Source organism: Alligator mississippiensis, chromosome 11 (assembly GCF_030867095.1).
Source record: "Alligator mississippiensis isolate rAllMis1 chromosome 11, rAllMis1, whole genome shotgun sequence".
NCBI classification, from domain to species: Eukaryota; Metazoa; Chordata; order Crocodylia; family Alligatoridae; genus Alligator; species Alligator mississippiensis.
In genome coordinates, this window is record NC_081834.1 from 15,098,990 (window position 1) to 15,126,948 (window position 27,959).

The 27,959-nt window shown below is 44.7% G+C and overlaps 1 protein-coding gene across 2 annotated transcripts; it reads left to right on the forward strand.

Moving 5' to 3' along the window:
* Positions 1 to 407: 407 nt before the first annotated feature.
* Positions 408 to 22,407, forward strand: MINAR1 (membrane integral NOTCH2 associated receptor 1). Of its 2 annotated transcripts, none has more exons than XM_059714599.1 (4): positions 408 to 703; positions 6,736 to 9,087; positions 10,709 to 10,963; positions 18,565 to 22,407. In XM_059714599.1, exons 2-4 carry the CDS (start codon positions 6,781 to 6,783, stop codon positions 18,760 to 18,762), a joined length of 2,760 nt encoding a protein of 919 aa, XP_059570582.1. In that variant the 5' UTR covers positions 408 to 703; positions 6,736 to 6,780; the 3' UTR covers positions 18,763 to 22,407. The 2 variants fall into 2 exon arrangements, with proteins under 2 accessions (XP_059570582.1, XP_006258144.2); XM_006258082.4 differs by lacking the exon at positions 408 to 703 and adding an exon at positions 959 to 1,387.
* The last annotated feature ends 5,552 nt before the right edge of the window (positions 22,408 to 27,959 follow it).

Here is a 27,959-nt window from a genome sequence, read left to right on the forward strand (position 1 = left end):
GTGGCAGCGGGGGGCATGGCGGTGGTGAGTGGGGAGCTCCCGCGGGTGGCCCTGGTGGTGCTGGCGTTGGGGTCCGGCTGAGTGGGGAGCTCCAGTGGGTGGTTGTGGCCATGGTGGTGACAGTGGCGGTGTTGGACCAAGCAGGGAGCTCCGGCAGATGGTAGTGGCAGTGGCGAGCTGCCACAGGTGGCCCCGGCGGTGGGGTGCGGCTGAGTGGGGAGCTGCCACGGGCGGCTGCGGCGGTGTCCGGGGCAGGGGGGATGTGCCGAGCGGTGTAAAGCAGAGGACATAAAGGCGTCTGGTTTCATATCAACAGAGGGGAGGCGACCGTCCTCTACGAAGCCTGGCGTGCGCGCGGTGAGGAGCTGGGCTCGGGCCCCATCGCCCGCAGTGCGCCCTCTCCTCCGCCGAGCGGGCGGCGGGCGCCCGGGGCGGGGCGGGGCGGGCCGCCCGGGGGATGCCGCGCGCCCCGCCGGAGTCCCGGGCCCCGCAGCCGGCGGACACGTGACGGCCGCTCCGCGCAGCAGCCCGCGCGCCGCCCCGGCAAAACTCGCGGCGCGGGCGGAGCGGGGCAGAGCGGCGGAGCCGAGCCGAGCCGCGCGGCGGCGGCGGCTGGAGACACAAAGGCGGCGGCGGCGGCGGCGGCGGCAGCGGGGATGCGGCCGAGCCGAGCTGAGCCGGCGCCGCCCGCGGACACGGCCAGGTGAGCTGGGGCTGGGGCTCGTCCCTCCCCGCAGCGCCGCGCCGCGCCGCGCCGCGCCGGCCCCGGCGGAGCGGCAGTGCGGGGCGGGCCGTGCGGGAGCCCGCACCCCGGGGTGATGCAGTCATAAATCCAGCCCGGCGCCCAGCAGGACGCACCAGCAGCCCTGTGCCCGGGGGAAGGGGCTTCCTGGCCTGCTGGCCGGGCTGGGTTGTGGGCGGCGAGGGGGGTCCTGAGGGCGGGTTTGGGGAGCTGCAGGGCTCGGAGCGAGGAGCAGCCCGCGCGCTGGTCTGCACAGGGCTGGCTGGTGCTGTCTGCGCTGGACTGCCAGCGCTGAGGAATAAAGCTCCTCCGAGCGCCCCGGTTTGTTCGCTCCCAAACTGCCCTGCCTTCCCCCCTCTGCCTCCCCAACTTGAGAAGTGAATAAAAACCGCCTCGGCCATCGGAGGATTTCGGACCTGCCCCGGGGAGGCAGAAGTGGATGTCGCCGGGAGCGCGAGCGCGGTGTCGCAGGCTGGCGGGGAGCGGGGCTCTTCGCGGAGGGAAGATGCTGTGATTTTAGCCTGGCTCGGGTGCCCAAAGCGCACTTCTTACAGCTTTCTTCGTAATGAGCGGCAGAGGCAGAGAGAAAGAAGAGCGAGGGGAGAAGGCAGTGCTTTCTCCAGCGTCAGATCTGAAAGCGGTGAGGTAGGAACCAAAGGAACAGCCTGAAAGACTTGTGTCCCTGAGCCGCCTTAATGCTGTCACAGAGGAACGGGCCTCTGAGCACAGGGCAAAGAGAAAAAAAGACTTTTTCCTTTTATTATATATGTGTGTGGGGGGTGAGGGTTGTACGGGTTATTTTATTGCACCTGGCACCAGTCAGATGGACCAAATGATTTATGAGCTCATATGTATTGGAAAATGCCTTATTAAAGGCTCACGCTAATGTTTTTCAGCATTGAAGTAACTAGTTCTTTGTGTGTGGGTTTAGGGCTGGCTCTACCATCTCTCACTTCTGCAGCAGTATTACGAGGTGGCCCATTAGTCCCTGGGAACGGGGAAAAAGCAAAGAGCACTGTTTCCTTCTCAGCATATCAAAGGGAGAGGGAAAGGATGACAACAGCAGCGGCATCTGTGTCTTACTGGTCGCTGCACCTGCTGTGGCTCTTAGGAAGTAGGCAGAGCAAATGTCAGAAAGGCAAATAATAAGGAAGAAAGCCAAGCAGGGACAAGCTGGGGAGAGCTGGCTTGTCTGTTAGTGACAAGAATTCAAGCTCAGCCAAGGAATCCTCCTAGCTGGTGATTATCGAGGAAAGCACAGTGGTAGGACTTGGGGTTAAGTCACATGTAAGTCATCTGCCGCGGCTGAATATTCACACACTGAAGGTGGGTGTTTTAGGTACAACTGAGGGCAGGGACAGTGCTAAGTGTTGACACATGTGAGTGCCACTGGATGCAGTGGCAATAGCAGGGCAGCTGCGGTGAAGCAATTTGCCCTTGGTTGTGAATTCCCAGTCAAGGGAACTGGTCCTAAGAGTAACTTAGTAAAAATTGATGCTGCTTTGGAAGAGCGAGAGTAAAAGAAATTCTGGCTCCTCTAAGGGGAAGAAAGATCAATGAAAAAGCAGTATACACAGATTTCCCTGTAGGGGAGGAAGTCAAAGGAGAGAAATTTCATGGAGGATTTAAGTCCTAATACAACTAGAAAACAGAAAGAACAAAATATTCCTATTGCACAGCATAGTGACTTTCAACCTTTTTTCGTTTGTGGACCCCTAAAAAAAATGAATGGAAGTGTGGAACTTGTGAATTGTAAGTGTGGGTATTCATTTATTTTTGTTTGATCATAGTCCTGTTTTGCAGACCCCTTAAACATAGTCTGTGGACCCCCAGGGGTCTGCAGACACAGGTTGAAAAACACTGATAGAACATAATCTTAAGCATGAAAGATGGAGCATTATTATTGCTTCTCGTCTGTTCCTTCAACAGCTCAAAATAGAGGGGTTAATTTTTAACCAGGGTAACATGAAAACACTATTCATTGTTCCTTGTGGAGGGCAGGTAGGGATTGATCTGTGGTGTACTTGGAGCTCCTCGGAATGCGTGAGACTCAGAACCCATTGGCTAGTTGGGTATCTACTCTGCAATGTAATTATGCTATTAGAGCTGAGAAAATGGTATCTTGAAGGGAGATATCTGAGAGTCAAAGTGACCTGCCCAGTGTTAACATAGAAATCATTGAAGATGAAATGTTAAATAACTCATCTGGTCAGAAACCATATGCTAGAACACAAGTTATACCCTCTCTGACCTACTGTTCTCTCTTGTTTCACCCTAGAGTTTCAACTGACTTGTGACCACTGGGCATTCATTTAAAGTGTCTTCTCTTTCATTTTGGATCTTTTCCATTGCTGCATTTACATACCTTACACCGGAGGCTCCCAAATGGGTCTGTAGATGCCTGGGTGGACCAGACATTGCCCTGGGTCACAATCATCCTTCGAGTGTTTTCAGTTATAAGTTTGAGGAGGATGTACGGTGATCCATGAGAGAGTCTGAGGGTTGGCCATGAGCATTTGGTCAAAAAAAAAGGATGGGAACTGCTGTGGTGGAACAGAATTCTGCACATCCTGCCTGGAGATGGAGTGAGTGTGCAGGCATTCATGTAACTGCTGAGACAGGATGTGGACGAGCACTTCACCACTTGGACGTGATACTTCATTGGGTGCCTTTCGAACCAGCACCTCTCTCTGCTACAGGCACTTACTTTGCAATGTGTGTCTTCTCCTGACAAAGGCCATACATTAGCTAAGGTGCTGTTCTCAAAGGTGAACACTTAATAAATTGGCAGCTTGTACCTGAGTGCTTTTGCCTGCTTTTATTACCCCGACAATGAAAGCAGTCTTTCAAGACCTATATAGGATATCAGATAGAGCCTGACTCTGTGGCTTGTTTTTCACATTCTCAAAGTCTGCTTGGTTCATGATCTTCCTAGCAAGGGTGGCTGTGTAGGTGATATTCTTCTGATCCAAGCTAACCAAATTTGTGCCTGCCTTTGTACCTCAGCTGAAACCTGTACAATATGGGGGTGGAGGGGCTGATGATTGAAAAAAAAAATTATCCAAATTAAAACCAAAACAGTCTTGGTACGGCATTGTTTATACACACCAGCAGGTCATTTATACAGTTCCCAGGGCACCTAGAATAGGCAAAGAAGAAAGTGTTCTTACTTCAAAACAGTACAATGTTATCAAAGCTGAAGCCAATTTGCTTTCTTATGCCTAAGTGTAAAAAGTGAGGTTGGGTTCTAAGTCCCTGCCCATCCATCTAAATGTAAATGATGTGGTCTGTGGAGATACTGAATACCCAGGCCTCCCCTTGAAATCAGTGGAAGTGCAGGTGCATAACGGTTGGCTGGAGAAGTTTAGGTATAGGTCCCCAAATGAAAAACCTTTGCCTTTGGCCATCTGTATGGAGGAAGCCAGTACCTTGATAGGACTGGGCTATTAGTGGCACATGAGATGCAAAATATAGATAATCCATATCCGGAATATCTGAGTCGACAAAAGACAAACTACACAGGATGTATTGGAACGCTGGAGGAGTGAATGGCTAGGATTTTTTAAGGAATATTTTATTCAAAATATTTAAGGAATTATTCAAAACTTGTGTGCCCTGGCGAAGAAACAAGCTTTTAGTAGGTTTTGAATGAAGAGAAGGTGGTAGGTTGGCAGACCAGTGCAGGCAGGGCATTCTGGGAATTTGGAGGTGAAAAATGCACATCCACATGGAGGTTTGTGTGAGCCTGCAAAGCTTTTGTCTTTTTTTGTTACTTGACATGTAGATAGTGAAATGACACGATTAAAAAATTGCCAGGGCCAGTAGATTTGCAGCATGGCAGGCATTGATTCTCAACACCAATCCCTCTCATGATTTCCCGGAGAAGCAGTTTTCAAGCAGGGATTACTTTTCCCCCTTTCCCTAAAATTGATACATTTAAAGTCAACCCAGAAAGTTCATAGTGTGTTAGACCCAGGACTACACAGATGCCACACTTCCAGTAGTGACATGCAGCAGCATGCAAAGGAGCACTGGTAAAGAGGCTGTGCCACAGAACATGTGGTGATGGAGAAGAGAAAAGGGATGCAACTGTCCTTCTCCAGCAGCTGAGCATTAAGCAGTGCACAATTTCAATTTTTCCTTTCCTCTTACCCAGCTGGAAAGGTTTGCAGTGCACGTTGTGGGAGATCTTTAAAACAAATCCTCAAACCCTGACAGATCCCCAGGTCTGTTGGTTTCTGGAAGTAACCAGGGTTTGCATTTATGATGGTTGCTGGCAGATACTGCCACTGTCCAACTTGTTATGGCCAGAAGGAAGATGCTTATTACTTTTAAGCAACTAAGTTTGTCTGGAGACTTGACTTGCATTCTTAAAGCCAACCCAGTGACTTTCCCTCTGGAAGATGCTGCTGCAACATTAACTACTGATGCTGACATACGTAGGCCTCTGACATTGATAGTAATCACTAGTGTGTAATATCAGCTCAGGATGAAAGGCTATAACACAGCCAAAAGGAATCCCAGGTTCCTACAACAGAGCTCGAATCCTGACATTTCTGACTGGGAGATGGCTTTCTTATAATTCATTAAAAAAGCTGTATCAGAGGCCTTGACTTAGCTTTGATGCTTTCCTATTTGGGTAGGTGCACTATGGGTTGTGCAGAGTATGGAGCCAAGGTAGTGAAGAGAGAGAAAGGATAGGTGCTACTATCCTTTGGGGCAGGAATAAGTTTTTTTGTCACTTTTGTCAATTGGAATAATGAACTTGCACATGCAAATTGCCATGCTCTATCAGTCTATCTAGCCTAGCATCTGGTTACTGACACTTGCCATCACCAGCTATTCAGAGGGACATGCAAGAGACTGGGCAATAAGCAGATGTGGGATAATACACTCTACCAAAAGTCTCATTCAAAACCCTTATAGGTAGAGATTGGTTTAAACCCTGAAACTGGGAGGTTTTCTGTCCTTTCTAATCAGTTTATTAGCATTTGCTATGAGAGCGGTGGCTGTTCTGGTTGTCCATAAGAACTCCCAGTCCATCTTTGCTCTCCAGTCTGCCCTGCCATTTGTAGACAGTGAATGCAACTTCATCCCTCTGGTTTCTCTGGTAGTGTTTCACTGCAGAGGATATTCGCTGTCCTTGACATATCCTACTTGTCAAATCTAAGCTGACTGGCAGCCAGCCCTCTAGCATTTCCTGAATGAGTTTCAAGATCTAGTCGGAATTTTTTAACCATTTATAACCTTTTCTATTTTATTCCTGATGCAAGGCTGTCCTGTTTACAGATGTGACAGGTTATCTTCAGTTCATGTCCCTCATATCCTTGAATCACTAATTTGGCAAAACACATTTCTATAAAGCACCATAGGAGCTGACAAGCTACTTCAGAAGAGAAGAATTGCTCCGTAATTTAGTGCTGGTAATTATTTGCTCAGCTGACTCTTGCCACTCAAAATTGTATTACCTGAGTCTTCCTGAGAGTCACTGGCAAATCAGGTGAGAAAACACCTGTGTTTCACACTGATTTTTAGCATAAAAGGGGCAGACTGGAATTATTGCCAAATGATTGGACACATCAACTTTTCAGCAACTTCCTACAGGTTCATAAAACATTTTTTGAAAGCCCATCGGGGAGTGTGCTATGATTTGCTAACAGCAAGTTTCTCTTTCCCAGGTAGCTTGTGTTGCTACTTCTGGAGCAGTGTGTGCAACTTTTTCTCATATTGGTGGCAACTCGCCTTCAGAAGTACCATGGATTCCTTGACATCCATGGGACTCCTTCAATGAAATCCTGGCTCATTTAAGTCCCATTGATGAGACTTAACAAGGCCAGAGTTTCACCCTTTGTGTTTGTAAATATAAGGATGATGACGCAACTGAACCCTAAACTGGGGCTTGCTAGTCAGACTGGTTGCATGATTGAATGGATGTCCTGGATTCAATCTGCAGGTGACTTACTCTCTCTTCTGTTTACTGTTGTGTGTTGCAGTCGAACTGGAATACGGTTTTCAGGCTAAACGACAAAAATTAGTGCATGTCAGCCATGGAGACCAACCAGGAATCCTCTATCTTCTTGGTGAAGATACTGGAAGAACTGGACACCAAACAAAATACTGTTTCCTATCAGGATCTTTGCAAGTCACTGTGTGCGAGGTTTGATTTATCTCAGCTGGCCAAGCTCAGAAGCGTACTGTTTTACACTGCCTGCCTGGATCCTAATTTCCCAGCTACTCTGTTCAAAGACAAAATGAGATGCACTGTAAACAATCAGCAATCAAAGAAAATCATGGTTGCGGCAGATATAGTAACAATATTCAACCTCATACAAATGAATGGGGGAGTGGCCAAGGAAAAGCTGCCTGTTGCAAGACAGAAAGTGAGAAAGAAAGAATCATTTGAGTCTTGCAGATCAGACACAGAAATATGCAACATGGTGGATTGCGTGTCTAACTGCGAGGTGAACGACCGAGAGTTCAACAGGGGCTTTTCAGGCAGGAGGTCTTCAAAATGCAGGAAGGTGGATTGCAAAGACTGTCAACAGTTCATCCCTTCATCAGAACCTAACTTTTTACTTGGCGTGAACAAGGAAATGAAAGGTCGAGCAGCCTCACTGGATAGGCTGCAAGCATTAGCGTCTTACTCCATCGCCAACTCCCCGCCCTGTGAAATGCAGAGCACGTACTTTCCAATGAACATTGAGAATGAGTCGATCTCTGACCAGGACTCCTTGCCGATCAATGCAGGCATAAAAGAGACTTTCATATCGAATGATGAACCATTTGTGATGCAGTCATGTGTACAGAAAAGAAACATATTCAAAGAAGACTTTCATAATCTGATAACGATATCTCCCAGTTTAATACCACCCAGTAAAAAGCCAGAAGATGGACATGGAGAGCATCAGAACAGGAAAGAAACCTGCAAACAGGCTTTCTTCAACCACAGTTTTGAAATGCCATACAGCAGCCAGTACTTGAATCCAGTTTATTCTCCAATACCAGACAAAAGACGAGTAAAGCATGAAAGCTTAGATGATCTCCAGGCATCCACCTATTTTGGCCCAACTACCGTGCTTGGGCCTCCAGACACAAAAAAATGGACTGGAAAGCAGAATAAACAAACTGCTTGGCCAGCAAAAAGCTGGAGCTTAAACACTGAAGAGGTGCCCGATTTTGAAAGATCTTTTTTCAATAGGAAGCAGACGGAAGAGAAGGTGCGATATCAGAGTTCAAACAGCCAGTCTCCAAACTTTCCCACAGCAGACAGGCACCAGACCTACCTAAATCCCAAAGACCAGTCACCGATGATGCAGTCTGCCTATGCCATGAAATCCAATGGACACAAACCCAAGGAAATCCCCTCCATTCTTGACATGGAAAAGCACGAGCCGGTCAAAAAGTTTAAGGATAAGAGCATTAACTGTACTTCTGTTCAGCTGTTAAGCATCGACACAACCACCAGCGTTGGGACGCAAACAGAGCAGCAAGTGTTGGAACACAAAAAATGCAAGGATTTGTGCGCTCTGAGCCAAACCAAATACGTAGAGAGGCACTCTTTAAAGCAATCGGATGATGACTCTGAGATTGTAAGTGATGACATCAGTGACATTTTTAGGTTTTTGGATGATATGAGTATCTGTGGATCTACTGGAGTTATGCAGTCATCCTGCTATAACAGCACTGGATCACTGTCTCAGGTACATAAATCTGACTGTGAAAGCTCTCCGGAGCACAATTTAAATAAAATCACCGGTGGGAATTCCAGTAACAAGCTGGATAAAGTTGTCCGATCGGATATCAACAGCACAGATGATGAACTTAAAACCAGCGTCTGCAAGTTAGTGCTGAGGATTGGGGAAATAGAAAAGAAGCTAGAATCGTTGTCGGGTGTCAGGGAAGAAATCTCCCAAGTCCTGGGAAAACTGAACAAGCTGGATCAAAAAATTCAGCAGCCGGAGAAAGTCAGTGTACAAATAGACCTCAATTCCTTGACAAGCGAGGCACAGTCAGATGAGAGCACCTCTCCTCAGATATTTCAGTGTCATAATGCTTCTCATGGGGCCAAGCTGGAGAACAACCCAGAATGGTGCTGTTCGGATGCCAGTGGGAGTAACAGTGAAAGTCTTCGGGTAAAAGCCTTAAAAAAAAGTTTGTTTACAAGGCGGTCCTCAAGGTCCCTGACTGAGGAGAACAGCGCTACTGAATCCAAAATAGCAAGCATTTCAAACTCTCCTCGCGACTGGAGAGCTGTCACTTATTCCAATCAGGTTGGCATCACAGAAGAGGAGATGAAAGAACGAGGTGGAGGAGACAATAAGGACTGGCACCGGAAATCCAAAGAGGTAATTTCAATTTAAACTTGCGTAATAAGCACTTAAAAAAAAAAAAAAAAAAAGCCAACCTAAACATGAATGTCTTCTGTGATCCTTCCAAGCTTCCAGGCATGACAATGCCCTGCCTATTGTATTATGCTGGTCTTTCGAATTATCATAATTGAGTGGTTCTGTACCTGTACATCCTTCCTCGGTAGCTGCGCCATCCAAAATGGTCAAGCTGGTCCTGAAAGCAGTAGGCTCTTTAGAAAGGGAGCACCTTTGGGAGGGAATGTCATTCATGTGCTGGTCAATGGCAGCAGAACACTAGGGAGGCTAATTAAATTAGTGAAGAGCATATGAAGGGAATCATTTATAATCTGAAATACTCCAATGTCCATTTTTAAAGTGACATATTAAGAATGCAGTTTGGCATCTTTTATCTGGAAACTCTGTGTCTAGTTAAAAGATAACAAAAAAGAATGCGTGACTCTGAATTTCCCAAAGAGAAAAGCTCCTCGTGTACACTGGGACACAAGCAATAGCTATGCCTTCTTTTTCCTGAGACTTACATGGCCATTTCTTTGTCTTGTAACAAGTAAATTAAGCTCCTCATTGCTCAGATTACAACATAGTTGTGTCCTCCTTTTGGTGACACAACTTTAAGCTCCTTCCTCCCTACTGCTAACGGGGGCCATGTTTGTAATTGAATGGAGTCTGAAATTGTATCGCCAGCTCAGCTGCCATTTGGCTGGACCACTGTTACTGGTCAGTTTGCATTGTGGGCTTCTTTGGGTGCAGTGGGCGATGCATAGGCTTTTTGGCTTAATAAGACTGCTGAGTCCTGCTAAATTTTTTCTGAAGTCAGGGGTATATGGCATAGTGTGTGTAACAGGATTAGAGGAAATTGGTGCAAAAGACCTGCTGGGGCTGGTTGGGGAAGGGTGGGTTAGAGGTTTGGGGGAGGAATGTATACCCTGAGGGAAAAGAAACTATGGAAGGTTGCGAAATGTGATGGAGGGAGGGACCCCCAGGAATATCAAACATCCAAATTGTATAGGCTTATCCCAACTAGAATGAACCTCTGCATCACTAACAGTTCCCTCATCACTAATCAAAATGGGACCAAAGGAGCATCACTCCCACTGGAATGGCAGTATGGCATTTGGGTAATACTGCTGTGGTTGCCCCTAATTCGAACCCACCCCAGTTCTGGAAGCAGACTTCTTGCAGTATGGGCGAGTCTGAAAACTGCTTTATTTGTGGCTGCCTAAAGTTTCTAAGCTACCTTGTCTCTTCCCTTCATCTGAAGGCATCCTGGAGAAACTTATTTAACCTCTAAACAGTGCAAGGGCCAGTTTTCTTCAGCTGTTGCCTTTCTAACATTGTGCCTGTTAACGTGGAGTTGCTGCGAGGCTGGTGTCTGGCAAATGACGCTTACACCTGTTTGTGAGGGTCAGGGTGGAGACAAAGGCCAGCTGAAAGCCTGGCTCTGACTTGCTGTTTTGTTATCATGTCTTAGGCAGTCTCCTGCCGCAGGTGTAAAGAGAACCTCTCTGCTCCCTCATGCTTTGTGCCCTCATAGTCCTCTCTCTTTTTTTTTTCTCTCCCTCTCTCCGTCTCTTGGAAATTCTTTTGACCCTGGTTGCAGGCAGACAGGCAGTATGAAATTCCACAGCCGCATAGAGGCTCTAAACAACCAAAAGATGCTTTCTTGATTGAACAAGTCTTTAGTCCTCACCCATACCCCGCATCACTCAAGTCCCACATGAAAAGCAACCCACTCTACACAGACATGAGGTTGACAGAACTGGCTGAAGTGAAACGTGCCCAGCCATCATGGACCATAGAAGAATACACAAGGAACTCGGGCGATAAAGGGAAACTTGCCGCTTTGGATCTACAGGTGAGCTCTGTTTGTTTCATTTTAGTGGTGAGGCGTAAGGGGTTCTTACTAGGATATTTAGCAGGAAATTTGGCTAGCTCAGGAGGTAGGGAATGGGGTCCTGAGGCCTTCATCTTGCTGATTCAGATCCATCCCAGGTCCAAGGTGAAGAACAACTCTGATCATGGTTTTCTGGTTATTAACAATGTGGGTGCTCTCAATTCATTTAGGAAAACCACCCCCGCAGTTTGCTTATTGGCAGTTGTCTCAAAAGAGGAACGAGGAATGCATAAGCAGAGGGACGGATGTGTGTTGGGGAGGTGTCATAGGGCAGAGAATGTGAACCCCTGGTACTTCTGTTGTATTCTTCCAAAGCAAAGAGATCTTGAGCATCCAGGCCAGTCCTTGTCACAAGCACCAAAATCACTCAAATCTATACAGGACTAAAAACAAGGATTCCTTCACTGAGCATTGCTGCTGCTGCTGCTTCTGCAGTGATTATGAAAGCTCCTGACACATGAAGACCTGCTTCTAAATTCTTGTTAGGAAGTTACCAGCAGGACTTACTTACATGCAACAAACAGAGCAGAGAAAATTGCTAAAAGGCAGGGGTCCACCTGCCAAATGCTGGAATGTTCAAAGTCCAAGCTGTGCCAATCCCAAATTTGGCAATAGGTCTCTACTGTTTTAACAGGGCAAACAGTCACAGAACTGAGTACATGCACATTTAAGGATGTTCTAAATCCGGATCCATATTTTAATCCCTTGTCTCTTTAAACATGGGATAGAATGGCTCTTTGCTGAGAAAATATTTGACCCTCTAATTTAAAAGAGGAATTTATACAGTGCCATAAAACCCATGCAAAGGTACATCAAGCACCGGCTATAACATCTGGTCATATAACACAACGAAATAAAATCTGTGCTCCTCTTCTGTGGTGAAGAGCCAAGTATATATTAGACCCAGTTAGGGCTTATTTATTGATATGGTACACTGCCTGGGGAAGGATACCCTGGGAATCATTTCCCGGACCTTACACAATAGGGCACAGAGGATACAGAATCACAAAAATGTCTGCACCACTTCTGCTCTCCTCTTGTAGAGAGGCAGTCTTGAATTTTCCCCAGCTACCCAGGCCTGTTTGCACATACCAGACCTGGGAACACAGCAGTGCAGCTGCTCCAGGGGTGTCCCTTGTAGCCATTTTCTACTTGCCTTGGAGCCAGTCATCATGAGAGCAGCTGTGGGAGATAACCTCCAAGTCACTCCATTGCCCCATTTCCAGGTTTGGTGAAGAGGAGAGTTCGTGGAGTGCCATGTTCCAGCACAGAAGCCATCTCGGCATACCCCAAAGGAACATGGTGCAGCCAGGCCACAGTAAGCTAGGATGTACATTTACTACATGCTAGCTACCCTGCATGAGCTCTCCACTTGGACACTCATAGAGTATTTCTAAGCTGCTCACTCCAGTGCAGTGTGGATTTGCAAGCGTTAGTTCTGGATCAGCTAGCTCGGGTGTTGGAAGTAATCAAGATACCTTGACAAACAAGGGAAATTAGTCAACACAGAGATCCATGCTGCTATGACTGAACTTATTCCAGTACCCTGGCTAGCTCATTTGGAACTAGCTTTGGGGTTTGTTTCCTTCGCCAGGGTGCACAGTGTGCACATATGCTTTGAGTGCCCACATGGGGAATGACTGTGGAGGAACTAGTGCACAGTAGATTTGCACCCTCGTTTGTGGGGGCTAATTCCACCGTAGATGAGCCCTATTTCTCCACTGTGTTTATGCTGTGCTTAAATGCTTAGGTTAAGGACGGCCAGGGGGAGCTGGTTATACTTTCCTTGATCCTCAGTCGCTGCTGTGGAATTTCAGACAGAAGGGCACTTGCAGTGTGGCCACCACTGGGTTATGGTGGCATAACTGACTTTCCACTAGAGCAGAAACAGGCGTAATGTAATCCCACCGCACTCCACTGCTATCCATGGGATTCGCTTGACAGGGCCTCTTCTCCTACTGGGTTTGGGGGTAGAAAGGAGCTAGAGGTAGAAGAAGGGAAAATTCCCTTATGAAAGAAGAGCTCTCCAAAGCTCTCTCTAGTCACTTTACAGTTGCTTTGCACCATGTGAGCAGTGTGAAGTGGCCTTAACATACCAAAAATACCAATTGGCTTCTTCCAGTGGACATGAATTCCTTCTATTTCTGAGATGCCGTTCATCAAATTGTAATATTTTACACCTTTTCCTCCAAAGAACTGGCAGGTTGCTACATCTAGTCTTCAACACCCATGTCTAGACAGAATAATGAAGCAGACTTTAGAAAATAGACACATAGCAATGCCTGTTTTTTTCCTAATGATTAAGTTTATTAGAACTGAATGTAAATACATTATGCTTTAATGAACATTCTCATGTCTGGCAGTGAAATGGAAAAGTTGCTGATTAACACTAATGGGCCTTTTTACTAATGCATCTTCTTCCTGAGGTAGTTAAAAGGTCAACACCAAGGATGATAGGTCCCAAATTACAGTTGTCTTGAAAGTACAGCATGGTCTTTTTTCCATTTAAAATAATTGGAATCTTTTTGAGGGGCAAGGATTTTTGTGGAAGATCTCTTTTATTGGACCAGCTGTGTAGTTTCGGGGAGCTGTAGACAAGCTTTTTGGGCACAAAGCACCCTTCCCCAGGTCTGAGAGAGAGAGCTTTCTTGGTAAAATCTCTCCCAGCTATGCAGTTAGTTCAATAAAAGATAGCAACCCCAAAAATCCTTGCCTCTTGCATATTTCCTGGACCACCATAGCTGCAATATCACTCTAGCCCTGCCATTGGGAACCTTATAAATCTGTTGTCCCTCTTCCATTTCCACTATTTTTTCAGTGATCTACTTTCAAAGCTATAGTTGGACACAGATGCATATGAGCCAACAGTGTGCTCTTCTTGAAAAAAAACCTAACAGTATACTGGGTTGTATTAACAGGGCTGTTACTTGCAAATAGAGGAATGCAACTCTTCCACTCTGTTCAGCACTGGTGAGGCTTCACCTGGAGGCCCGTGTCCCGTTTTGGGCCCCACACTTCAAGAAGGATGTGGAGAGTTTTTGGACAGAGTCCAACACAGAATGACAAAAATGATTAAGGAGGCAAGAGTTTTGAGGAAAGGCTGAAAGAAGTAGGGTTATTTAGTCTGGAAAAGAAAAGGCTGAGGGGAAGATTTGATAATTGTTTTCAAATACCTGAAAGGCAATAACATGGGGGATGCAAATAGGCTTTTCTGTGTGGCCAAAGGAGGCAGCCCCAAGCTCCAGCCTGACTTTCCTAACACCCTGTGTTTCCACATGATGTTGGGCATACACGAGTGTCTATTGTTATCTTTTCCTTTATAAGGAGTCAGTATACTTGCATACAAGAGAGTCCTACTTTAAAAAAATGGGCTACCTTTATTTTGCAGTATCTGACCCATTCACAAGAATGAAAAACGCAATGCACACTTACAGCAATACAAACTAGTTGATAGTCTGATTTTAAGAGTAGTAGCATTGTTAGAAAGACCTCCATTACGTGATCATAAAACTGGAACTAAATTTTAATTGTTCATTTCTAGAGTGGCTTTAAAATTCCTGCTTCCAAAGACCAAGCTCATCTACATAAAGTAAATCTTGTTGTCTCCAGAAGCATGTTGTCCCTGAGTAGCCACAATACCTGAATTAGCCAATTAAGGGCTTATCTAAGTTGCATTGAAGTCAGTCAGAGTCTTTCTATTGAGCTCAATGGGTTTCGAATCAGGTACATATTAAATACAAAGACTAATATTGTCTTAATGTTATAGCAGTGCCACAGTGAACTATAACAATATCGGTCTCCAAACATGCTTATCCTGAAATGGTTTTTGGTTTTGTTTTGAACAAAAATGGCCTTTTTCACAACCTATTGAATTTTTTTTATTGATTTTTTTTATATGTATTTTAATATTTTGTTTTTTCCACTTTTGCTCTCTTTCCTTTTATTTCTCTCCACTGCTGAGTGAAATAGAATTTTTCTTCTTGCTACTCTAACTTCTTGAAATTTCCTCCACCTTGAAAAAGTTACAAGTTGGCCAAAAGAAAAAGAAAAAGTAAAAATAGGAAAGGAAAAACAAGCCAAAACTGAACCAAACTCGGGCATAATTCAATTTATTTCACTCTATAACCAGAGAGAATGCAGAAGAGAAAAGAGGGAAATGTGCTACATTGTGGAATAAAAAATAAAATTTTTTCAAAAAGTCTGCAAAAAATGTAAAAGACCAAAAATGGTTGCATTTTGAATCCTGCAAAATCAAAACAACATGACAACTTGGAAATATTTCACAATAATCTTTCTATTTTTTTTTTAACAACTCTAATTCTTTCACCTCTCCAGTTAGGCATACGGCATTTAGACACGGAGAAGAAATCAAATGACGAAGATTTGTACTAGTAGAATAGTGTCAGACATAATGGAAATCAAACCATTAAACCAGGGGTTGTCCACCTACAGCCTGTGGGCTGGATTCAGCCTCTGAAGAGATTGGATCTGGCCCAAAGTGGCACATAGCAGAGGGAGCTGGTGGTAGCATCTTTTCCACCCTGCTCCATGCATTTTTCTGTCTCCACAGCCCCCCAGTCCTTCCTGCTCTGTGCCTTATGCTCCCCCAACTGCAGGCTTCATTTACCCTGCTGCTGAATTCACTCCTTCCCATCACTGGTGGCCATGGGAACTGGTGGTACACGGAGGCAAGGGTAGGCAGGGAAGTGTGGGGTGCTGCTGAAGGGCTTGGCAGCCTGTGGCAGCCGGCTGTTTGTAAAAGGTTGCTCATCCCTGGATTAAACCATCTATGATTAGCACAGTGTATCGTGGCAGTGGAATGTGTACACTGTGGCCCATGGGCCAAGTAAGAGGAACAGAGCTGGTCTGGATTGGGCCCACAGATTGGCCCTGTGCAGTAGGGCCAGCATGCAGAGCCAGTCCATCATGGGCAATTTATGCAGCATGTGCCCTGGACCAATGCAGCCTGTGCCCTGGGCTGGTAACACGTGCTATGTGCAGGACACGTGTTGGCTTCAGCGCCACATGCTGCATGCATTACATGTTGGACTACCCCTGCAGGGTGGCTCTGGCATGTGGGGCTGGTCTGTGGGCCCAATCTGAACCAGTTCCAGATCCAGTACATGGGGTTGGACCACCTGTGGGCCAGGTAATAGAGCTTTGAGGGCTGGATCTGGTTCACAGGCCATTTCTTTGACACTTCTGTCTTAAGGATGAAAAGCTCCTGTGTGTGGTGGGGCACAAAGAGGCAACCATGCTTGTGCTGATCTGACTGTGAAGAAAAGGGTGTGGTTCAGGGGGTACAAATGACATATGCTTGTGGCACAGTTCCCTTTCTTCCTCTACCACCAAGCATACTCACTCTGCAAGTAAGCACTTTCTAGTTGCGCACCCTTGTTACTCTGGAACATGTACCTGGCTAGGAAATGGTAGTTGTGAGCATTAGGGCTGTGCGAAGCTTTGGGTGCTGATTCGATTTGGAGGAGATTCAGCCTGATTTGGCAGCCAAATCTCTGAATCTGAATCAAATCTGGAGACCAATTAAAAGGTCCGAATCAATTCAAAGCTCTCTGAATCGATTAGGAGAGCTTTGGCGATCTGGGCAGTCCCCGCTGGCTGCAGCAGGGAGCTGGACCTGGACTCCATGCTGGTAAGTAGGGGGTAAGGAGAGGGGAGGGGACCATGGGGGGACCCCTGCCAGGCCCCATCCCCTGCCTGCTCCCCCAGCCCCCGTGAGTGCCCCCTGACCTACACCTGCTCTCCCAGCCCCCCGCATGGCTGCCCTTCCTGCCCCAGCTCCCAGTTGTTTAAAAAAAAGCTCGGGGTCACCAGCTGCTGCCGGGCTCTGCCAGGAGCCTCCTGCCCCATGGCTGCCTTGCCTGCCCCAGCTCCTGGCCCTTCAAAAAACAAAACAAAACCCTGCGCTTACCGGCTGCTGCATCGGCCTCGGGGCGTCTGGGGTCTCGTGGCAGAGCCCCCCACACAGTGCAGGGCAGTGGTGGGCAGCGGGGATTGTCCCGCACTGGGCAGCAGCTGGTGAGTGTGGGCTTTTTTTTTCCAAAGAGCCGGGAGCTGGGAGAGTGGGCGGGGGATGAGGCTGATTCAGATATTCGGCTGCGGCTGAATCTCTGAATCAGGTTCAGCCAAATCAATTTAGGATGGTGATTCGAATCACCGAATCAAATCTCTGATCTGAATTGGCCAAATCCAAATTCGAAGTGAATACTAGCCGCTTCGTACAGGCCTAGTGAGCATCTGTCTTCTGTCTCGCGAGATGATAGAATTTCAGTGAGACATCAGTTTGCTGATAAAGCAAAGCTAAAGTGACCTCTCCAGGGCACAGAAGCCTGGGCAGTGTATACAGAGACGCTGAGCTGCGCTCACGTCAGTGTTCCCCTTTCAGCCTTGCTGGTTTAATCTAAAGTAAAGGCACAGATCAGTACGTTTGGAACCAGGTTGGCTGCAGGAGCTGCCAAAGCAAAGTCCATTTGTCTGTCTGTTGGGTGGGGGGGTAGACTTCAGACCCGCAAATTTTTGGTGTCATTTTCTCCACCAAGAGTAAGACTAGTGCCCCCTTCTAAGATGCTCTTCAGTGGTAGATGCTTTGGCTTCTCTAGTGTGCACTGCATTATCACAAGAAAACCCTCTGCTAGTAGCATCTGTGAACTGGAGGGTTAATGACAATGTGTTCAGTAAGTCAGCTCTGCTGTCAGTGTGGGGGAAGGGACCTCTAATTCACTCAAGGAAACTGGCCTGTGCCAATGCCTTGAGTTTTCCCAGATGCATGGTTGGAGTGGATTCTCAAAGTCTTCAGTCTAGTAGCTCATCCCTCCTTGAGAAGAGTGCCCTTGGGATCTCTATGGTAATTTTTGTCTCTGTTTGGTACGTGCTGTGAGTTCCTGTGCATGACAGGATCACTTGGCTTTAAAGCACAAGAGAATCTGTGACATTTTAAGTTTCACATTTTGGTGGAGAAGTGGCTTTCTTTAATATGCAGGAAAGCCCCCTACTCTGCTTGAAACATTATGTCCAATGCAGTGTTCATCACTAGGCAGTAGCTACACAAGGAAGTATAAAAGGACGACGAGAAGACCTTCCTCCCTCCTTTTTATGCAGGACATAGCCATGAAATTAGGGTTTGCATTATCAAATGGAGTGTAGCAGAAAGCCACGTGAAGGAAATGCTTTTAATAATCTCCAAAATAGGAATACCTAGTGGACAAAGATATCTCCATTATTTAGTGGATTAAAGAGGGTTTATTTTCCCACAATGGAGGGATGACCAAGTTTCCAGGAAACCCATAATACACAAAAGACTTAGCAGCAGAATGATTCTGCCAAGGGGTGTTGTATAATTACTTGACAGTATTTTGTCATTGGTTTCAGCAAGTTCATAAAATTGAGAGAGGGAAGGATTGTAACAAAAGAATGTGAGACGGAGGCATTAACCTGTTTTATCTCTACAGCAGACCCCAAACCAACTTTGGAAAGCTTGGGGCATGCCTGCGTTTTCTTGACAGATCCCAGAGAATTAATAACTTTTTTCCTTTTGATTTTTTTAGACTCAAGAATCTTTAAATCCAAACAACTTAGAATACTGGATGGAAGATATTTATACTCCAGGCTATGATTCCCTATTAAAACGCAAAGAAGCTGAGTTCAGAAGAGCAAAGGTCTGCAAGATAGCTGCCCTAATTGCAGCAGCAGCTTGTACCGTTATCCTGGTCATTGTAGTTCCCATTTGTACAATGAAATCATGAAACTGTGGACAGACACATGAATCGCCAACTGTGTATATACAATTCCAGATATCTCACTATGTATTTTAAACACCTTGTGGCAAAATTGTAACAATTTGCTGGGAAAAGAATGTGCTGAGATATTCTGGTGATTAGGGTTGTAAATGACAAAAATACATTTTTTTTAAATTATTCTTTTAAATAGCAAAACACCTAGCGGAGTTACGGTAACTCAGTTCAATTTTTATGCATTTTTAAAAGTGCAATATTTTTTTTTCCTAAAGAAACAATAAAATGGTTTACAAGATCAGCAACTGATGAGAATCTAGGTGAAAAAGCAAGGTTGCTTGAGCTGCATGCTATTTAGGGAGGATATGGGTAGGTGCAAGTTGCACTGTATAGAAGGGGATGTTCCTGTATGCATTTCATAAGGGAGCCTGAGGGGAAGATTAAAGCTCTTTACAATGTGAAAAACTATGAATGTTTTGTATTTGTTTTGCAGTATTTATGTGTTCTTTGATCATTGGCATGAAAGCAGACTGTGCAGGTGTGAAAGGAGTTCATTCTTAAGTTGAGATTTAATAAGGGCTCTTTGTTATCTGGTCTTGCCCCAAGTTCCATTTTATTATCACTAAGTACTTAGGTGAAGTGCCATGTGCTGCAGACCAAAAAGATTATATTTGAAAGCAATCAAAAGGGGTTTCAGTTGCTTACGTTAGAATAACATTTGCTAAGAGCTGGCAAACGCTCCGTGCCAAAAGCGTATTCTTTACCTCCTCAGACAGCGAAAACATTGTGAAGTCCCTTCTGCCAGCCAACTGAACTGGCAAACCCAAGTGAACACCCATTGCTCTGTTGTTTGGTTCTTGCAAATGTAACCTGAACAGTTATGATTTTGTCACAAGTCTTTGTGCCTTTTAGCATGTTGATGAATAGAACTGTTTAATTTTGATATTTCAAATCCATAACATAACTCATAACACAATGGATAATTTATGTAGCTTATTTTCAACAAGCCTTCTATACAGTTTTGAGTGCTTACCAAATAGCAGGTGTCGGTGGCTACTGAGCACTTATATTAAGGGCACAGTTTTTCAGCACAAGTGGAAACTTGTTATTAATGCAAGGCTTTCTGCAGTAGACTACTAGTGTTAATACACTTAAGGAGTAACATGATGACTGTACTGCACATCAAGCAGCCCACTTGGACATTAAGTCCTGTCAGAAGTGCTTTCACCTCAACCTGGCCTGTAAGTTGAGGGGAAAGTTAAATTCTGGCAGAAACAACCTCTTTACCATGCCTGAAGAAAGCAGGCACTGAGGCAATATTTCTCTGATGTCAAGTAGAGCTAAATGGCAGTTTCATTAGCTCTTTTCAGGAAATAATATGGCCTTGCTCTTCCCTTAATAAAAAAGAAACTTTTTGGAGAGAAGCTTGTTAAGTAGGATAATTTAATTTCTTTTCAGAGGCTGTTCTCAAGTGACCCTGCGATGGCGCTGCAAGTGGTGCTGGGGATGGCAGGGGAGGGGTATAAGGCAAGTGTGCTGTGCTCGCACCTTTCCCCCTTGGTAAATGAAATAAGGGAGGAAATGGGGTGGGGGAGAAGGAGTGCGTGCTACTATTTTATATTTGCACAGTTCCTTCTCTGGCTGCAGCTTTTTCTGCATTGTCCACACACTGCTTTAGGTACAGGTCAGGGACATCAACCGATAGGAGACATCATGTACCACTGATCTTTCAGGGAAAACCAAGATCAAGAACAACACTTTTCCCCACTCCAGTTCATTGCATGTGTCAGAAGTCACGCCTGTGGATATCATGTGGAAAGGAAGCCCTTCACAACCCTGACTCTTACAGGGAGCTGGATCCTGATTCAAAATCTGTCACTTGGGCCTGTTTTGAATATTAAGCTTTCTTCTGGCTCCGAGATGCCATGTAAGGGAGACAAAGTGGTAACAGAGGGCTGCATTTTTTTCAGCCAGTGGACTAGGGACTTTTGAGATGTATTGACTCTATATGTGGAAATCTCTGCCTGATCCCAGGTGGTATCAGAAACCTTTTGGCTTTCACTGGACATAGCTCTAATTTTTCTGATACCAAGCAGTAGACACTCTGTGACAGCACAATGGCCTCGTTTCACTGCATGAAGAAGTGTCTAGCCTCATGGCAAAATTTCCATTGTTTGCAATGGGCCCAGAATCAGGCACATGGTGAACGTATGTGTATCCTGGGGGATATGCAGCCTTCTGTAAAAGGACTTATTCTGTCAAGAGCATCTGACCCTTTTCCGTCAAGACTCGGATGCATCTGTTGAAATCACTGCTGCCTTTTTGGTCACATACTTCTTTGTTTAGAACCTCTTTTAAATACACACGTGGATATCTGACAAACAAGAAATGTTCTTGATCAGAGGCAGGGTTTTGGCTGCTGTTGCACTGGTGTGAAAAAAGGAATGAGGAACAGTTGTGGGAACCCCTTTGACTCCTTCATGCTGATGCAGAGGCTGCCTGAATCATGATGTAAGTGCAAGAGCGAAATGAGTCCTAATAGGCAGTGCTAGCCCCATGGGATGGTGTGTGATGGAGCGGATCATGGCTCCACCCTACTGATCTTGGGCTGGCACAGGGGGAGCACACTTGCACTCAGGTCCTGAATCAGCAGAGGGTTTAGGAACATCACTCACTTGGGCAATGTGATTGGTCTTCCTGGCCTCAGTCACATGCTTACACTGAGGCTGGTGTTAACCAGGCATTGCTGAATTGGGGCCTCAAGTCCCAGGGCCAATGGGCCTGTTCTGACACTGCTGTGAATCAGGGAGTGACTCCTGGGGTTGTGTGGGAGCAGACTGGTTCTCCTTGCCTTTGGTAATCCTTGCCACTATGATGCCCTCCATCCCCATTTTTTCTAGGCCAGCTATTAGAGCTAGGAAGCCCATAGCTTCATTTAAAAAAATTTCAAAGCATGTCCTTGGCATTTGCTAGCCGTGTTTTAAATCTGGCTAAAAGCTGTTGTCCTAAAATAGCTAACATCATGCAGTTGAGCCCTGGCAGGTTTGACCTGGCCTGTGACTCTGAATACAGCAATTCCTGGAAGGCAGATCCCTACAGTTTTACATAGAGTATATACACTAGGTGAAATTTTGACAATACTAACTTGCAAGAATATCGTGGTCAATCTTGTGAACCAGTTACCAAACTAGTATATACTGTATACTATATGATAGACTTTTGTATAAAAAAATTTAAAGCTATAGGTACATTGTAATCCTTGATGTGATTGAAAAAGTGTACTAGACAGTATTACTCAATTAAAATAATGATGAGCATATTGAACTGGTTTTTGTATTTATGCCTTATAAAGAAATTTGGTATATACATGATCAAATGGAACTGTAAGAAACAGAAAGGAAAATTACATTTTGGGGCAAATCCCACTCACCTTACTATGGCAGAAGACGCCTGCTGAAGCCAGCTGGATTACTCATGCGAGTAAGAAGAGCACCAGCTGCCCTGAGTGAGTTTTTAAGGGTTTCTTTTTTTTTTTTAATGGGGCATTTGGTTAATGTAACGTGTAACAATTATTTTCTTTTATAAAGCTATTGTACAACATTGCCTTTTGTTTCATTTCAGTAATATAACGCCAAATAAACTTGAACATTACAAGTGTCTCAAGTTTTAATGGAATATGTTAATAACAAGTTATTGCTCCATACTTTCTCCTTTTCTCCAGGGACATCAAGATAGTTCTGTGGTGTGTATGTCTCTGTGTTAAATAACTACGCAGTCTATCTAGTTTTTGGCAGGATTTTTAATGGATTTCTCACATGTGAAATAAGATGGCTGAGGACAATGAAAAATGAATTTAAAAAAAAAACCTAATTGGAATTGAATTCCCTGGGTTTCTGGGAGATCAGATCCCTGATTCTAAGCATAATATTTAATTTTATAGATTATTTCATGAGCGAGTTATGCCAGATCATCAGCAATTTTAACAGTCATAATTAATATTTTGGTATCTCTTACCCATGTAGATTCATGTGGGGCATTGTCTGCTGGAATTATGCCCTATAGATAACCATCAATAAGTGCTCACATATCAGCAGGCAATCAATTGGCTTAGGATCTCTATGTGGATTTAATTGACTGCTTCTGACTAGATAATAAGACCTAGAAGTTTAAGATGACCTAGTTCTGCAGAGACAAAGAGCTGAACTACAGTGATAATCAGGATCAGAGATTATGGGGAGGAATTTAAAAGAAAACCCAATAAATGTGAAATTAAAACAAAAACACAAATTATTGGTCTCGTATTCTTAATAGAAAAAGCCCCTTTTGAAGCCTTATTTCCAAATAACCTAGGCCTTATAACAGTCGGGTGTACAGAAAGATCCATTACAACTAAAAGGAAAAAGCATCATCTTGTAAACCCAGTGTTGGATGGAGATTTCTCTTCTATGGGCATGTATTTATTTCTACCTTTACAGTGATTAAAAGGCCTAATCCTACAAATGCTGAGCACCTCCCCTTCCATGCAAGTCAGATAGAGGAGGCTGTATAGTACCATGCATGTGGTTCTTTTCATTTAGAAGGATCAGGCCCTAAATATGCCACTCCAGAGTAGCAGAAATGAATTGCATTATTCTGCAGCAAATTATTTGGCAAATCTCACACTTTGCTTCCAATGCCTGCCCACAGTCTATAGAGCAGAAGACCTGGCCCAGTCATGGGGCAGAGGGCTGAACATGAGAGTCAGGTCCAGAGTCCCCCCATGGTTAACTGTGCATGTCCTGCATTGAGCAATATGCACTATTGCTAACCTCAAGCGTTCAAAAATCATGAGCCAGACCTCAGAAATGATTAGCTTAAAAATCATGAGTCATTTGAAAGGTACTTAGGAGCTTGATTTGGGTTTTTTGAAATTTTAAGATGGACCCTAAAACACGCTGTAGGTTTTTCTCTGCAACTATAAAGCCTAAAACTTACCATAAGGAAAATAGGAGCTCAGCTTCTAGCAGATTCATATGAAACTAGGTGCGTGAGCAAGACCTGTGATGAACCCGCAAGAATTAGCAGCACTGCATGAGTAGAGCATGGGAGTAGGGCTAAATTGATTCCCTGATTTAAACCCCCCCATTCAGGGAGAGGCTTCACAACTATGGCAGCTGTAGCAATTGTCAGGTTTCAGTAATGACTTCGGAGTATTTCCACTGATTCTCACGATGTACGGGGGATGTGCTTAGTCAGGATAATGCATCTGTGCCAAGGACCCGATGCCGCGTATTTTGCATTTCTTTGCAGGAATAGTTCTCGGCATTGAGCTCCTTATTTCAGATAGACTGTTGCTGACTGTCCCTTCATGACACACACAGGTGTCACAAGCAAGAGCGGATCTTAGAGTCAAATCCCGACATGCTTCTGTGACTCCATCCCATTGAATTTACACATCAAAGCACAGAATTTAGCCCATAGCCCATTGAATTGTCTACCATGTGTTTCTGTTTAAAGTCAAGTCCATCCCATCAATGTGTATTGCGGAGTGAGATTAGCATCTCGGGGAGTTTTTCTGAAGAAAGAACAATTGCTTTCAACTCATTTTCTTTTTGTTGTTCTTACAGGATGGAAAATTAAATCTTAAACTATGGCTGGAGTGTTAACTGGAAAACCACTTTGCTTACTTTGAATGACTTTTGGCACTGTGGACTCCTAGAACTCATGGTAGGCTGTTGGGTAAGCCTGCCAGAGCTGCTCTTTTGGTCTGCCTAGTAACAGGAGCAAAAAGAAAGAGAAGAACTAAACTGGCTTAATGCAAGTCAGAGTTGCAATCACTCAGCAGGTAAGTCCTACATGTTTTGGGGGTGAGAGTTGCTGGATCCAAAGGTTGCTTGTTTGCCGTGTGAGTCACAGCAACACAAGTCAAAAGTCAGAGCAAAATGACCCCCAAAAGCTTGAGTTTTATGCCCTCTTATAGATCAAGGCTGAATTTTTTTAATACTAAATTAATGAGAACTGGGGCTTCCAAACCTCTGGGCTTTGAAAAATCTCCGCATTAGAGACCAGCTTGTATTTTGCCTTTGAGTAGCTCTATTTCTGTTTGCATGAAGTCTAATGGGAGCCATTCAAAACAGCCCCACTTTCACATCTCGGTTTGCCTCAGATTTCTGATTTTTATTTTATCAGTTTTTCTCCCAAGATCCACTCACAACGGAGACCCAGCCCTGCATGGATCTCCGTGTCTCTGCTGCAAGGGCTGCCTCTTCCCCTCCAGGCTGGGACAGAGAGCTCCAGGTACCCGGGCAGGGAGGGGGAATGCTCCTCGTTCTTCTACTGACTCAGGCTTGCCTATGATTTGTGCAGTACTGGACTCTGTTTCATTTTCACACCTCCTTACACATGTTGGAAACTGCTTCAACGGCACAGAAGAGTTTCCTGGAGAAAAGATTATTGTCGAGGAGCAGGGGGGCAGTGGTGAGCAGTGTGGAGACAAAGAGCCCTTGTGCGGATGGTGTTGACCTCTGTTGAACGCCATAGGGACTGCAGGTTTGTGGGCAGACCTCACAACCTGTTTCAGAAGCACCAATTTGGTCTTTGGGTATTTGGCCAAGGGTGAAATCCTGCTATTCCCATAAATGAACAGAGTTTTTTACAGTGAAAATATAGGGAAAATTCTGCCTTGAAATAAGCTGTAAGTGATCCTACTTTGGCCTGGAGTGAAAATTCACCACAGGTACAGAGCCTGCTATGTATCCCAAGGACTGTTGCTGATCCCAACCATTCAAAAAAAGTATAAGCCAGGCCTCAAAAATTCAAGCCACTAAAAATGAATTTGAAATTCTTCTTGCCTTCAGAGTTGGGATTTTTGGGGAGGGAGAAGGGCCTTTCCAAGCTTTTTTCCAGAGCTAAGGACAGCCAGAATTTTTTTTCCTTTTAAATAGAAGTGAGAATCTCAGGTAAGAAAAAATATTCCAGCATGTAGCAAAATGCCAGATACCACTTGACTTGTGATAAAACTGCATGCAGTGGAAGCATATCTCAAGCCCTCTTTTGAGCATCACAGTGGTACCTGGTTTCCATTTTGTCCCTCTGTGCTGAGTGGGACTTCCTCTCTCATTCACAGCAACAGCAGATATTACTTTCTGTTCATTGTATGAGTGAAAAAAATGGAAAATGCCAATCATAAGGCAAGCAAACCCATGAGTGGCACTGGCGAAATGCCAATTATTCTGCATAGATCTGGGAACAATAGGAGGTCCAGGCTCCATAGAAAAGGTTTGCTGTAAATTCTATTTTAGTGACAGACAAATTTCTGCTTGTATTGAAGGACTTTCTGATCTGTCTTCCTACAGCGCTGACATACTTGCTGTGATAAAACAAATCTTTGTTCTGGTGAGTGTTTTCACCTAAATAATAGTGGGGGAAGAGCGCTAAGGCAGCAATCTGAGCCATATATTTCCTTTCCCTGCCTTGTAATGAATTAGTGCTGTTGAACCTTAATCAGCCTTTCCTGTTCCTAATTTTTTTGAGATGGTTACCTTTTAAGAGGCTTGTAAAATTGCATTACTAAAATTTATTGCTGTGCTGAAAATGTGTGTGCATGCATTAATTCAGTTTGGCCGGTAGTCTTGCAAAGTTAATATTATGGTGAGGTTCCAGTGTGGTAAATGATTGCTCTGTAAAGCAGGGCTCAATGTTCCTTCAGCTTCTAACACTTCCTTGAAATGGTGTTTCATTGAAGGTGCCTGCTAAAAAAGAACTTTTAACATAAATCAGTCCCCTAAATTACTGATCCTAGCGCTGGTTCGTATATGGATTTCAATTTCTTTCTATGCCATTTCACTTACAGATTCAAAAGCAGATGCTCCTTTAGAATATACTAGGTTAAAATAACCATTCTTAAACTGTGGTCTCTGGGGCACTTGCTGGTGATCCATGGAGAGCTGCAGTAACTGTAAATATTATGCGAGTAGTAGAGGATAAGATATAACATTTTGAAGCAGCTGAAGAATAGCTATTTTATCAGTGCTTAATTAACTGCAGTTAGTTCTACAGTTATTGCATTTAGGCTGAGCTGTGCAAAGAAACAAAGTCACCTCATTCTGGAAGTTTAATTAATACTTGCAACCAGTTTTATAAATCAGAAGGACCCACAGATCTGGCACTTCAAATAATGAGTGGATCTATGGTTCAGACTTGTCATAAATTAAGCAGTTTTGCTTTTCTGCAGTTGGAAGAGAGATAAGATTGTAGGGAATATTTTCCAAAGCAGTGAGAGGAATTCAGAAGATATCTTGCAATGTTTTCCCTCTCCTGAAAGGCTTTCTTTGATAGCAGGAGGTAACTCAAGGCTCATATGTTCTTGTACAATATTCCAAGGGGCATAACAGATATGAAACTTGCAATAACATTGCAGCTACAAATAAACTCTGATCACTTGGGACTCAAAGAAAAACATAGGAAGTGTCAAAAACCTGAAATGTAACAGAAGTACATGGCAGGTGAGTGTCTATCTGTTCAGTTCAATTATGCTATACCAGGGGTGGGCAATTATTTCGGGCAGAGGGCCACTTACTGAGTTTTGGCAAGCCATCGAGGGCCACACGACAGGCAGCCAGGGGCAGATAAATATTAATTTTCTAAATGTTTTAGGGGCCCTGGGGGCTGGATTGAATGGCCTGGCAGGCTGTATCTGGCCTGTGGGCCGCATTTTGCCCACCCCTGTGCTATACAAACTATACAATTACAGTTAAACAAGCTGAGCTCCACAGTGCACAGTTTGGTTAGTTGATAAAATAGCTCAGCAGTGCAGTAATTCATAGCAGCCTCCACAGAAGCAGCTCCATGGGTAAGGAACGCAGTATAAAGGGACATCCTGGGTGTTGAAATATCTACCCTTCCTTGTTTTGCAGGAGCAGGAACTGTATCAGTGATGATAACATTTTTATTACTTATCCTAGAAAACACTAGTTGATAAAAGTAAGTCATTGTGATGGGAGAGCTAAAGAGAAGTGGGTAGAAAGATAACTTTGTGTTGAGTTCATAACTGATCTGCCATAGACTTCCGGTGCGATTTTGGGCAAATCACTTAATCTCAATGGACCTCGGCTCCCTGCCACTTATTTCACCATCTGCCTGTTTGGACTGTGAGCTCTGTGGGGCAGGAGCATACTTCTGCAGTGCTTCACACAACAGGACCCACATCTCATCTGAGAGGTGTAGCTGCT

Excerpts from the sequence above, each read along its gene's own strand:
- MINAR1 (XM_059714599.1), top strand. The coding sequence starts at position 6,781 with ATGTCAGCCATGGAGACCAACCAGGAATCCTCTATCTTCTTGGTGAAG. Across the intron at positions 9,088-10,708 it reads GGCACCGGAAATCCAAAGAG|GCAGACAGGCAGTATGAAAT; the intron begins GTAATTTCAATT and ends CCCTGGTTGCAG. Across the intron at positions 10,964-18,564 it reads TTGCCGCTTTGGATCTACAG|ACTCAAGAATCTTTAAATCC; the intron begins GTGAGCTCTGTT and ends TGATTTTTTTAG.